Source organism: Hippocampus bargibanti, linkage group LG05 (assembly GCF_051943395.1).
Source record: "Hippocampus bargibanti isolate YZ-2025 linkage group LG05, ASM5194339v1, whole genome shotgun sequence".
Classification (NCBI taxonomy): domain Eukaryota; kingdom Metazoa; phylum Chordata; class Actinopteri; order Syngnathiformes; family Syngnathidae; genus Hippocampus; species Hippocampus bargibanti.
Window position 1 is genome coordinate 7,565,958 of NC_142738.1, and position 14,896 is coordinate 7,580,853.

General features: G+C 39.8%; 1 protein-coding gene across 3 annotated transcripts in view; it reads left to right on the top strand.

Annotated features, from left to right (window-relative positions):
• The window catches only part of LOC148897687 (ras-specific guanine nucleotide-releasing factor 1), an 82,804-nt gene that overhangs the window by 42,242 nt on the left and 25,666 nt on the right, over positions 1-14,896 (top strand). For all 3 annotated transcript variants that reach the window (XM_088996060.1, XM_088996061.1, XM_088996059.1), the window contains exons 2-5: positions 11,175-11,281; positions 11,545-11,692; positions 13,796-13,888; positions 14,026-14,279. In XM_088996060.1, coding sequence (XP_088852186.1) covers positions 11,579-11,692; positions 13,796-13,888; positions 14,026-14,279 — 461 coding nt within the window. In that variant the 5' untranslated portion in view covers positions 11,175-11,281; positions 11,545-11,578. The remainder of the gene's footprint in view (positions 1-11,174; positions 11,282-11,544; positions 11,693-13,795; positions 13,889-14,025; positions 14,280-14,896) is intronic.

The window sequence follows — 14,896 nt, forward strand, 5'->3', positions numbered from 1 at the left end:
TAGGGGAAACTTGTCACTATCAATCACTTTTTTCCCTCTTTATTGTTATTGCTATGTTTTTATTTTTGTTGATTGGTTGTTTTCATTGTTTAATAATAATAATAAATTTCATTTGTAAGTGTCTTTCAAAACTCTCAAGGTCGCTTTACAGTCACATTATATGTTTTTCTGTGGGTGAACAGCGGCAGCCACATGCGCTAGTGTTCACTCAACCTGGTAGTAACTCAAATAAGGCTAGCTAGCTAGCGAATAGATAGCTAATAGAAAGGCAGCTAACTAGCTAGCTATCTAATAGCTATGTGAGCTGGATAGATAGCTAGCTAGCTAATAGCTATGTGAGCTGGATAGATAGCTAACAGATAGCTAGCTATCTAATAGCTATGTGAGCTGGATAGATAGCTAACAGATAGCTAGCTATCTAATAGATATGTGAGCTGGATAGATAGCTAACAGATAGCTAGCTAGCTAATAGCTATGTGAGCTGGATAGATAGCTAACAGATAGCTAGCTAGCTAATAGCTATGTGAGCTGGATAGATAGCTAACAGATAGCCAGCCAGCTAGATAGCTAATAGGTATAATTATAATTATATATAATTATAAGGTATTTATTATAATTAGGTATATGAATAATTTGCAGTTACAAAAGGATGTTGTTATACAAATTGGCCACAAGGCATTCTGTATTCAAATGTTCAATTTCAAATGGTTTTAAATGTTATAAAATTAATAAAGAATCAAGTGACAAAAAAAGACAGCAGGGGTTTCACTCAACTCTGATTTTAGAGTCCCAATTAACCCTCGTAGTATGTTTTAAAAAAAAATCACATTTATTATGTTGTGGGTCATTTTTACCCGTATGTAAAAATCCACACAAAACAGTCAACTAATAGGTGACATCAGCAACAACTGTTTCTGAGATGTGATAAACAGACTTGAAAAGAGAGACAACATATTTTCTCATTATCTCATTGGCATATTTTAGAACTGTTTTGAAAAAAAGAGAAAGTGCTTTAGTCAACACAAAAATGGAAACGGGTCAAATTGAACCCTCTACATAATATGAGGGTGAAATAAAATAGGTCATGAAAACGAACACAAAGAGTTGCACGAAAATGACCCAAATGTATCATGATGATGATATAATGCTATGACAATGTACGCATTTGTGTTTTAACTAAGCCAGTAGCTATTACGAAACATTTATTCACACATATGCTTCGACTTTACGGATGCATTTATATCGTTTCATTGAAGAATTAGAAAGACAAATATGAAAACGATCCATCTGGTCTGTGAGTAAACACGTTGTGAACACTGACGTCAACGGCAGGATGAGGCTGAGATCCAAAGTGAGTTCTGGCTCTTGCTCAGAACATCTGCCTGCTGCTGATCCAGCATAATGCAGCACACTCACGAGTATCAATTTTGGGATAAATATTATGAAGACACATGATATAACCTAGCAAAATCACCCGCTTCTTGTTTCCTTACATTTTTCATCCACGTATCTTTTAGACCATAATGCCGACATTATTTATTTCAGCGGAATAGGCATTCAAGGCCAGGGGTTTCTATGGCGACACTTATTTTGCATCCTTAAAGGACAAATGACGCCTCCGGACAAGTTGTGTCCATAATTTGTAAAATCACTTCAAATGACTTCTACTGAGCGTATTTTACAAAGATTCCACTGCATAAAGCTATATTTTATGTTTTAAGACTCGCCCTGAATATTCAGGAAGTCTTGTTTCCGAGTTGGTGACGATACCTACCGTGACGTCACGGTAGGTATCGTCACTGACGGAGAAAGTGACACGCAATGCATTTTGGGTACTTTGTTTGGTCTGAAAACTTCGTGTTGATCCGTGTTGATGGCAAAATTAGAAGGAAAACACATAAATAATGCGATGGTGAATCGTTGTGTGTTGCACCAAGACTACTATTTGATACTAGTTGACACAAATTCCCAGAAGACAAGTCATCCCATTTGCAACGGAGCTATGGTGCCATCTTGTGCATTTTCGGGGAGCTACATTGGAGTCCAGACGGCTCAAAATGATACGGAAGGACTTCTTTAATCGATTGCAAACATGTATGCTTTCCTCTTCAGAACTATTTGAATCATATTCATAACTGGATGAGTAACAAGAAAGCATTTTCTCCGAATCTGAAGCCATTGTTTTGATTCTAGAGCAAGGCAAGACGTCCTGGCGTGACGTCATGAATAAGGGGGCGGGACATTCTGAAACTCTGCATCTCCGAGGTCATTTTGAAGGTGTTTTGGGACACTTTCACTCATTTTTATTGGTATTTTGCATTTGACTAAAAATATCAGCCTGCGTGTTTTGGGTATTTTAGATGCGATAAAACGTTTTTCTGATGTCAGTTAGGAAACAAAAAAGGGCTGGGATCAAATGCAAGGCTCGAGACGATTCGTCACACGTCGTTGTTGGAATCAGTATTTGATCGATGGATCCGAATCGATAGCCGTACTTCTCAGATGGTTCACAAAACTTTGTTACTTTTGCAAAATTATGGCGGGCAGCACACCGCAACTGCAAATTATTCACTCGTGTAAAAATAAATAAAAATATAAATATACCGATCCATGCGCACCAAATCCAGCAGACATTTAAACAGCTTCTTCCCCCAAGCCATTAACTCTTTGAACTCTTTCAACAGTAGCCAAAATGGAACTGTATAGTGCCACTTAGCAGTTTTTTTGACAACGATACTAGTGCAGCGTGTTCTACCGGAAACAAATTCCTTGTGTGTTCTACATACTTGGCAATAAAGATGATTCTGATTCTGATTCTGATTCTGACATAAAAGTGCACAAAGTCCACAATAGTAATAAAGTAAACATAATCTAATGGGTCACAGAGTTACGCACAACCTTTACAAACCTTTTTACTTTTTAAGAGAGCTATAAAAGCAAAATACAGTGATACCTCGTTTACAAACCCCTTGGCTTACGAACTTTTTTATTTACAAACATTACATTTATGAAAGTTTTACCTTGGCATACGAACTTTGACTTTACTTTTTTCGTACGCGGAGGTGCCTCAATGAGTGATGTATCATTCACGATCGAGCCTGTTCTTCTGACAACAAAATGGAAGCCGGCTGTTTTTGTCCTCTATTCCCCGCCCCCAGTCTTCGGTTAAAGCCACGTGATTGGTCAAGAACGCAGCAGTGAGGGGAGGTGGTTTAAACATTAAAGAGACAGGCAGACAACAGTGAGCGAGTGTCAACTTTGATAGTTCATCCCAGCTAAACAGAACTCAATTGATGAGGAACTAGATAAAATTATCACAGACAAAGCACCTACAAGGGATCATTCCTCAAAATGGTGAAAGAAGAAGGTTACGTTCCTCATCAAGTGTTTAATGCTGATGAAACCGGCCACTCCATTCCATCAAGCCATCAACGACCATCACAAAGGTCAATAAAATGACTATTATACAGTACAGTTTATTTCTTTAATTATAATACCATAGCACATTTATCATACATAAAATAAGGTATATTTTATGTAGTTTTAAGGCTTAGAAAATTAGAAAGTAGAAAATTATGTTTTATGGGGACATGGGAACGGATTATTCTCATTTTAACGGTTTCCTATGGGAAATTAATATTTAGGATACATACTTTTCACCTTACACACGCTGTCTGGGAACCAATTACGTTCGTAAGCCAAGATATCACTGTTTTTAGTTTTCTGGGCGAGCCAGATGCAATCAAAGGTGGTGTTTACCTGTTTCGACATCAACGGCCATCTAGGTCAGTATCATCCAAACAAAACTGAAAACGACCACCACGTCATTTTCATCCAATCAAAATTTTGCTTTTAGCTACCTGTAGCACAAACAGGAATTGAACAGCGAAAAAGCGGGAATATTTAATTTTAAGCAGATTATTTACTTACAGACAGTGTAGGTGTTCAAATAGCTGACATGTTTCGACTACTTCCGCGGAAGTAGTTGCCGAAACATGTCACATCAGAAAAACGTTTTATAGCATCTAAAAATACCCAAAACACACAGTATGATATTTTTAACATACTGCACAACACCAATAAAAATGACTTAAAGTGTCCAAAATCTGCAAAAAATTGAGCTGCGAATTGGGCATTTTCAGAAAGTCCCGCCCCCAGTTCGTGCCAAGTTGTCTATCATTGCTAGTGAATCAAAACAATTGCTTCATATTCGGAGAATATGCTTTCTTGTTACACATCCAGTTATGAATATGATTCAAATAGTTCTGAAGAGGAAAGCATCCATGTTTGCAATCGATTAAATAATTTATTCCATGCCATTATGAGGCAACATTGAGGGGAGATGTCTCAACGAAAAAGAGGCACAAAATGGCGACCTCCTGTGGCCACCTCTGTTTCCACAGGCTGATACATTCCTTATATGGTTCTTGGACGCCCTCTTCTGGACTTTTGGTGGCTTTTGGGTGCAACACGAGGTCCCCAGACCAAACAAGTACAGTAAAATACATTGACGTGATGGAAGGACCGCTAGAATGCGTCTTTTTTTACGGTCGGCGGCGGTCCTTCAGTGACGTCACGTACGGACTCGTCACCAACTCAAGAACAAGACTTCCTGAATATTCAGCGCGAGTCTTAAAACGTAAAATATAGCTATATGCGGTGGAATCTGTAAAATACGCTCAGTCATTTGAAGCCATTTTACAAATTATGGACAGAACTTGTCCGCAGACGTCGGTTGTCCTTTAAATTAATCTTATCAGCGTGACGTAAGTAAGACTGTTTGCAAATACAGTAAAGTCTCGTTATATCGATATCGGATATATCGATAGTCCCGGTTATATCGATACTATTTCTATGCACGCACGGAGAAAATTACATGCAAACATGGTCGGATATATCGATAGTCCCGGTTATATCGATATTTTTTCGGACTCCCTTGAATATCGATATAACGAGACTTTACTGTACTCTATATGTGCTATATTTAGTGTTACATTTACTTGAGCAACTTTTTGGCTAATTTGTGCTTGTTTGAATCATTTTAATGCAACATCTTTATCGTTTTCCTCTGGTATTTTTGTGAAGAATTGCTACTTTGACTCTGTTACGTTGAGCTACACATCTTATTCGTGATTGTTTTTTTTTTTTTTTTTTTATTTATTGCGGCTTCATCAACCTATTTGTTTGAATTACTTAGAGAGATTTTATTTATGTGACTATATTTCACCAATCAAACGAATCCAGGCAGACTACAGTGAAAATACATATGTTCAAAAATTCATGTTATTTCATCAAGTGAAATAAAACTATCCTGGAGCCAGATATTTTTTTCGACTAGTCGACTAGATTTTCACTGATAGGATGTATAAGTAAATTCAACAAAATCTCATAGATAGAAAAAAATCTACAGAAACCTGTATCTTGCATTCCTCCAAAAAAGAACTTGTTGTCATGTGCTGTGTTTTATGCCACCTTAAAAATGTCCACATTTCAGTCTACAAGTGCTCTTGTTAAAATCTGAGTAATATACGAGAGGCTGTTCCCTATTTATTATGCCTCGTAGGCCCTGAGAGAGACATAAAAAAATAACGCTTTGGGCGGTGGTCACCAATCAGATATTATTGTTGAGCGGCTGTTTCGGTCTGCGTTTGCAAAACGTAATTTCCGTGAATTAAAACTATGGCAGTTCAAAGGGAGGATGCGACTGTTCGTCTGAGCCAATCGGATTCGTTGGAGATAGCTGGCCCTTGTTGGAGATAGAGTTGTGTGCTTTTAAAAGAAGTAGTGAGGAAAAACAATCTGCTGTGTACTAGAATTGTCTATTGATTCAATAATTGATTCAAGTACAGTGATACTTTGGCTTACGAACTTAATTGGTTCCCAGACAGAGTGTGTAAGGCGAAAAGTGTGTATCCCAAAAATTAACTTCCCATAGAAAACCATTAAAATGAGAATAATCCGTTCCCAGGTCCCCATAAAACATAATTTTCTACTTTCTAATTTTCTAAGCCTTAAAACTACACAAAATATACCTTATTTTATGTATAATAAATGTGCTATGGTGTTATAATTAAAGAAAAAAACTACTGCATAATAAAGTCGTTTTATTTACCTTTGTGATGGTCGCTTGATGGAATGCAGTGGCCGGTTTCATCAGCATTAAACACTTGATAAGGAACTCAGCCTTCTTCTTTCACCATCTTGAGGAATGATCCCTTGGAGGTGCTTTCTCTGCGATAATTTTACCTTTTTCCTCATCAATTGTGTTCTGTTTAGCTTTGTTGATAGCTTTTTGCATCAAGTGTACAGATGGCTTGTGCGGGTTATTTGTGGAGCCTGATTGATGCGATATTTTAACCTTCCAGTCTCCACTCTGCTTTTGAACTATCAAAGTTGAAACTAGTCTAAATTTCACTGTTTTCTATCCATTTTCTCGCCATTTCACTTTTTTTTTGTTTCAAGCTCTGTCGTCTCGCTTTCGTGTGTGGGTTTCTCACACTCTGTCATCTGCCTGTCTTTTTAATGTTTAACCCCCTCCCTTCTCACTGCTTTGTACTTGACCAATCATGTGGCTTTAACCGAAGACTGGGGGCGGGGTATAGAGGACAAAACAGTCGGCCACCATTTTCTTGTTAGGAGAACGGGCTCACTCATTCTGGGAGCTCTGTGTGTATCCCGAAAAATAGTTCGTATGCCAAGGTAACATTTTCATAAATGTAACGTTCGTAAAACGAAAAGTTCATGAGCCAAAGGGTTTACAGTAATTGGATTGGATTGGATTGGATATGCCTTTATTAGTCTCACAGTGGAGAAATTTACATTTCACAGCAGCAAAGTGATGAAAGGAATGAAAGTAGAAAAACAAAATACATGAGCTGCTGGAAAGGCAGCCACTCTCGCGGCGCCGTCTTGAAGTCAAAATAACAAAAAAAAAAACCTAAATAACAAATAATATGACAATAATTATTGCTTCTAATTACTGCTTTTAATTTTGGGTGATTATACTGGATATAAAGTAACAGTATTCTTATCTGAGTCCAATTTTTAGTTGGTCGAACCACTTCTACTCACTGGACTGGTCATTTGGTACGCCTACACAATCTAACAGAATCTACCTTCCAAAGATAACAATTGTCTGCTTTAACATCGATCAATTTAAAATTATGTTAATAGCAGTTGAGGTTGGGGTTGTTGTTAGAACATCCCCTTTCCCCGCTGCCTTGATGCAGTTGCATTTTAGAGTGAAAACAAATCAAATAAATAAGAATAAACGGAGACTTTGCTAAATTTGTTTTTTGAATATGATTCTTGTATAGGATATGATCATCCATCCATTTTCCGATTTGAGTCAAAAGGAGAGACTTTTGACTATAAAACAGAAACCTTTTTTCATCTTTGTTTCTGATCCAATCCCTTCCTTCTTGCCCCCGTCTTCTTTGCCATAAATTCCAGATTATTTCCTATTTCTTGCCAAACCTTTTTCAAAACCAAAATGTCAATCATTGTTCACTCTGTCTCCATTTCTCCTCATTTTGTGCTTTGAATCATAATTTCCCATCAATATGTGGGTAAATAAAACGTTAACACTCCAAGTAAAGGGTGGATATGCCATTTTGTTATGAGATGATTACGCATCAATGGCTTTACGGCCAGTACTGGCACTATGACGGAAACCAAAATTGTCATATGGCACAAGCATTTAACGATTGTCGCGATTTACAAAGTGATGGTGGACACCGAAAACATCAGGCAGTAGGGAGGCACAGGGTGTATTTGACAAATTGTATTCAATAAAGTCAGCGAGAACAAAATCTCAAACAACAAAGTCATCAGAACAGAAAGGTCCAAAGTAGCAAACAAACCCCTGCATAAAACATGACAAGATGAAACAAACCTGACAGGGTGAAACAAACAATGACCCAACACTGAATGGTTGTGCTGGGAGTCCTTTCAACTGCCACTGACTAAAACTACCAACACCTTTGCAGCTGCAGGCAGGGCCCTACAGTGCCACATATTGGTCGCAAACTGAAATGTGACAACGATAGGCCCAAAGCCTTTGCTTTCCATATCACCTCCTTTCACACATCTGCGCCGAAGATCTGTCAAGGATTTTAAAGACGTATGACTCAGCCATAAATGTGAATCAAATAGCAGAAAGCGTGTTTGGCGTTGCTTTTCAACCAGACACTTTGGAAGATGGAACCGTGAGTGTGGAAAAAAATACAGCAACATGCATGACTCTCTACCAGAAATAGACCCTCATTGACACGAGGATGAATACTGAATGAAAGTAAAGATGGAGGAGTTGTCAGCCATAAATAATGATCAGTTGCCGATTGATAGGCGTCTGTTGAACATGCGCGGGCCGAAGATGAGAGTGGATGACACCTTCATGCACTCGACACTGTCAGAAACACGGGTGACGATGGAAAGCGGAGGAAGTTTTCAAAGAATAAACCCCCAGTTGAAAAAATATTTTGTTTCATAGAGATTGAAGAACCCATATGTCGAAAACAACCCAATGGGCAGATCATAACTATTTCCAATTAGTTGCCGTTGCAGTGCGAGAAAGCAAATCTCGCTCCTCAAAATTCGAGTGACATCACAAAACGCAAAAACAACCCGACCGTTCACGTCGAGCCGAGTTGCTAGGAAACAGGTATCGTACAGTTACATAATTGGCCGTGGATCCTGCCTCCATGTCTTATGGCATTTCCTCCTGGGAACTAAGAGACATCCCAGGAATGAAGCTGGGGGAGGTTTCCCTCCCTTAGTTTGATGCATTGGGTAGATGGATAGAGTGGGTGGGTGATGATGAAGAAGATGTGGCTTCCCCTGGCTGCCATGTTGCTTCTAAATCTGCCCTGTAATGCATGCGGCAGTCAGAGCACCAAGGCAAATGCAAAGACATAAGCATTTATTCATGTCAGTACTCAAGGAGCTTCAGCTACAACACAGGCACCTAACCACAACCTCCAAACTCACACTCTAACCCGAACCCTAACACCTATAAATAATGCTAACCCTAGCCTCTAACCCTAACCCTAACTTTAAACCAAACCTCTAACCTAACCCTAACCCCTTAACCCTCAACATAACCCCAACACTAACCCCACAACCCTAACTGTAACCCTAATGCTAACACGTACCCTAACACTAACCTAACCTTAATCCTAATCCCTTATCAATCACCCTAACCCTAAACGTAACCCTAACCCCTTAACTCTCACCCTAACACTAACATACCATCCCTAACCCAAGCCCGTAAACCTAACCCTAATGCTTACCCTAGCCTGTAACCCTAGCACTAACCCAAATCATTAACCCTAACCCTAACACTAACCCCCCAACCCTAACCAGAACCTATAACTCTAACCCTAATGCTAACCCAAACCCTAACGCTAACCTGAACCCTAACCATAACCCCTTAACACTCACCATAACACTAATTTATCCTGTGACTGTAAAGTGACCTTGAGAGTTTTGGAAGGTGCTTATAAATGACATGTAGTATTATTATTATTATTATTAACACCCTAACCCTAACCAGAAGCCGTAACTCCTGTGTTACAGCCTCGTGTAAAAATCTAACGGTGACTGTGAAATCATCATTAACCCTTTCTACACCTGAGGAAAGCAGCATCTCTCGGTTCATTCTAAAATCTAGACATTTTGGAAATTAGTATTGATGGATGTATATTGTGATATAAGTTGATTTTATTAATTTGGAACAGAATTGATTTATCTATATGTATACTGTATCAGTGTCTGAAACTCATGAGAAAAAGTTAGCGGACACCAGGGCAGACAACTGTGAAAAGTTGCCTGCCCGGCCATAAAGTTGCCTGCCCGGCCATAAAGTTGCCTGCACGGCCATAAAGTTGCCTGCCCCATTTTCACAACTTGAAACACAATAAGACGACTTACCAAAACAAAAACAAAAAAACATTGTTGCGAAGTAGAAAGTATTTTTTTAAAATAAGGAAATACCTACCACAAATGCTCCCTTGCTTAATTTATGGTAAAACCCCCTTGCTGAAGATTTGGCTCCAGTGTCGTTTGTCTGTCCTCTTTCTAAGCACCTTTCAAAACTCTCAAGTACACTTTACAGTCACGGCATAGTCCGAAGCACGAAACAGGCTTCTGATTGGCTGCCGTGCCGAGTATGCAAATTGCCAAACGAACGTTCGTCTGTAAAGTGTACTTGAAAGTCTGTAAGTCAAAGTCAAAGTCAAAGTCAGCTTTATTGTCAAATATGCTAATATGCATGACATACAGCACAGATGAAATTAATGTCCTCTCGGACCCAGCGTGCAAGACATGCAAGGCACGAATAACGTGGCTAAAAAAGACATACAATTGACAACAGACAATACATGTAATTTCTGTATGTAAAGTGAGGTAGTGTCGTATGGAAAGTGAGGTAGTAACGTATGTAAAGTGAGGAAGTGACGTACATAAAGTGACGTAATGTCGTAATTGCAAAAACAAACAACTAGAAAGGGTTGAAGTGAGGTCTTGTCTAATGAGAAATAACAAAAAATAGAGTTCAGGATGATCGTACAGCATGTAGCGTGTACTCAGAGTTCAGTGAGTGTGGCAGTGGGAAGGGGCAGGCTGGGCAGGGCTGGGAGGGAGTTGAGTCTCCGGACTGCCTGGTGGCAGAAACTGTCCTTGAGCCTGCTGGTCTTGGCTCGGAGACTCCGCAGTCTCCGACCCGGCTGAAGAGGCTGTGGGAGGGGTGGGTGGGATCGCCAGCGATCCAGATGGCTCTGCGGGTGAGGCGGGTGTTGTAGATGTCCTGAAGGGGGGGGAGAGAGACACCGATGATCTTCTCAGCTGTCCTCACGATGCGCTGCAGAGTCTTACGGCAGTGTACTCGAAAGTTTTGAAAGATGCTTAGAAAGAGGAGACCTTGTAACGGTTTGCTTGTAGCTTTGATTTAAAAAAAATATATGTATTTTTTTTTCTTGAAGAAGCTGTCGGCCACTCGGGCTGAGACTTTTTGAAAGTTGTACGCCCGACGTAAAAGTTGTACGCCCCGGGCCTCCGAGCAGACGTTATTTCAAACACGAGTATACTGTATACACATACCATTGGGTTTGAAAACAGCATATTAATCCCACTGTTAGGCTTTCAACCAGCTAACTGTGTTGCTGTTTTTATTGCAGTATTATTTCACTGTCAGCTTCACTCACGAAAACCAAAAAGCGCTGGAGTTACGCACAGAAGATGTGAAGGACTGCGATGAATGGGTGGCCGCCATATCGCACGCCAGGTAAACAAAATATAACAGCAAAGAAAAGCACATTCGTGAAATGTACAATTACAAGTTGTCAGTAGATGGTAATGAATATTTGACTGATATGCTCAGTTTATACGGGGGTCGGGTTGGGGGGGGGGGGGGGTTGCCATGCCATTATTCACAAGAAATCCTGATTGCTTTGATTTGAGCTGCAACATTCGGGATGTGAAAGCCATCGCTAGAGTGACTCTACGGTCCTTCTGCTGTGTGTGTGTGTCTGTGTTTGCATCTGACAGCTACAGAAACTTGGCTACTGAGCATGAGACCCTCATGCAGAAGTATCTTCATCTGCTTCAAATTGTTGAGACGGAGAAAACGGTTGCTAAGCAACTTCGACAACAGATAGAAGATGGGGAAATCGAGATTGAGAGGCTCAAGTCGGAGGTAAAAGTTATCATTTCTCATTTCTTTTCTTCCAGGGCCCTTTTTTATGTCAATGTCAAGTCTAGGGCAAAGCATAGTGTACATGTGTGCATGGGAGGAGTTTTCTATCTTTTGATATTTTGCTTAACTTAACAGAATCAGAATCATCTTTATTGCCAAGTATGTAGAATACACAAGTAATTTGTTTTGGGAAGAACATGTTGCAGTAGTATCATCATAGAAAAAAATACAAAGAGCTAGGCACTATACAGTTATATTTAGGTAACTGTTTAGAGAGTTAATGGGGAAAGATGCTGCTCAAATGTCTGCTAGATTTGGTGCGCATGGATCGGTAGCGCCTGCTTGAGGGGAGTCGCTGGAAAAGGTGGTGGGCAGGGTGCGGAGGGTCCAGTAGGATCTTCCGCACCCTTGTTTCGATTCTTGCAGACCTCGAGAGTGGGTAGAGCGGTGCCGATGATTTTTTCCGGTGTCCTAACTGTTACATCGGTAGAATTGGTCGCAATGAGGTGTTTGTGTGCCATTGTTGTCACGGTTTGCGAGGTGGTGATGGCGGGTGCGGATCCCAAAAAGCAGGCAGGAGGGAGCAGGAGGTTGTTTGACAAATTGTATTAAAATAAAGTCAGCAGGAACAAAATGTAAAACATCAAAATCATCTGAACGGAAAAAATACAAAGTAGCAAAAGAAAACCAAAAGTAAAAGTCCGCCAAGGTTAAACAAACACATGCACAATGCATGCAGCAAACAAGCAGCAAACAATGAACCGACACTGGATCGTCGTGCCGGGTGTCCTTTTAAGTGACAGTGATTATAATGACCAGCACCTGCAAGGCTGCCGGCAGGGCTGACGTCGATACCCGTTGGTGGCCAATCTGATCGGGACGACCAGCACCTGTGCAGGTGCAGGCGGGGCCGACAGCGCCCCCCGTTGGTCGCCAACCAGATCATGACAATTGTGGATTGGAAGTACAGTAAAGTCTCGTTATATCGATATTCAAGGGAGTCCGAAAAAATGTCGATATAACCGGGACTATCGATATATCCGACCCTGTTTGCATGTAATTTTCTCCGTGCGTGCATAGAAATAGTATCGATATAACCGGGACTATCGATATATCCGATATCGATATAACGAGACTTTACTGTAGTTTTTTTCCCCCCACAGTACAAGCTTCATCCTCTCTTATTCACAATCAAATCTGGACGGACGAAGCACAGTGCAACTGAGTGTGTTATTCTCATATTATGGACACTGAAATAAATTTTGCTGGGGTCACTCCCTAACACTGACAACTAAACCGCAAGATCTCCCTTTGCGGATTAACTTGTCGTTGAGAGAAAGGTTATGGCCTTGCTGGTTATTTCAATTTGAAGCAATCTCAGTTGGCCATTTAAGTTGAAGACGTGTTGGATTGCTTCTAACATGGCAAACAATATAGCCAATGCTTCATTTAGTGTGTTGCTTCTCCTTCTAATTTCCCTCTGCTCTTGCCAGCACATGATAAAAAAGCAATTCAATGATAAATAATGGGGGGGGGGGAATTACATTGGATTATGCTGATGGATGAATTTGCTGTCCAGTGTGATACACGCAGGTTAGCGCATGTCGGACGGGGCGCTACGCTCAGTTCTTCACTTTGCATGTCCTCTCAACGACAATACCTCAGACCAGGCTGCCTTCGCCCCCATTCTTCGGATCAAATAGTCATTTTGCTTTCATGTGCTAATGTGACGCCTGTGAAATGGAATTAGAAAAGGGGAATATGCATGAACACCGTTTTATATTGCATCTCGTCAATGACATGCAATGGCAATTAGCTCCCCCTTTGCCAGGCTACAAAGTAAATGGAGACACTTAGCATCAAACACTCCACACATCACACAGCTCCAGTCTGTGTTTTTTTACCACTTGGAACAAAAAGGGATTTAAATCGAGGATATAGAATTACATATACTAGATGTAAAAAAAAATGAATAAAATTGAAGTACTGAAAATTGTAAAATACGCTCAGTAGAAGTCATTTTAAGTGATTTTACAAATTATGGACACAACTTGTCCGAAGGTGTCGGTTGTCCTTTAAATGATTGGGTTATGCTCTTGACAGATTGCAGGTCTGCTCAAAGACAATGAAAAGATCCACGCGAGTCCGACAGCGGCCCCGAGTGAGGATGACTCAGAAATCAAGAAAATCAAAAAGGTATAAAGCTCTCCCCCACCGTTATTTATTTATTTGTTTATTTATTTATTTATTTATTTATTTATTTATTTATTATTTTTGGTATTTAATGATTTTTTAAAAAGTCATTTAAAATGGAAAATGTTCTGCTGCTGCAGGTCCAGAGCTTCCTGCGTGGCTGGATCTGCAGAAGGAAGTGGAAGACCATCATCCAGGATTACATCCGCTCGCCACATGCTGAGAGCATGAGGAAGCGGAACCAGGTGGTCTTCAGCATGTTGGACTCAGAGGCCGAATACGTGCAACAGCTCCACATCTTGGTCAACAACTTCCTGAGACCGCTCCGCATGGCCGCCAGCTCCAAAAAGCCGCCAATCACCCACGATGATGTTAGCAGTATATTCCTCAACAGGTTGGAACTGCTTCTGCCCTGGTTTCTTATGTCCTGGTTTTTGTATAATTATGTTAATTTTTTTGATGTTTTCGGTTTAATATCTGCAGGAATTAGGGACTCGGCTGGCCTCTGAATAGCAAAAAAAAAATCTATATTTTAATAATAATATAATAATCATCATCATGACTTCCGGGTAGAGTGAACGCTGGCGCGAATGGCTGCCGCTGCTCACCCACACAAAAAAAAATCCAGTGACAGTAAAAGTGTTGAAAGGCGCTTAGAAAAAAAATGTATTATTATTATTATTATTATTGTTGTTGTTGTTGTTGTTGTTATATTATTGTTATTTATTGTTGTTGCTAGTGTTATTGTTCTACTACTATGACTCCTACTACTACTACTATGACTACTACTACTACTATAATAAGAATAAGAATAAGACTAATAATAAACCTTATTGTTTTTTTGTTAAAATAATACTACATATTATTTTATCATTATTGTTGTTGCTAGTGTTACAGTATTGTTATTGTTCTAATACTATGACTACTACTACTGCTACGACTCCTCCTCCTACTACTACTACTATTACTACAATAATAATAATAATAATAATTTATTATTATTGTGTTAAA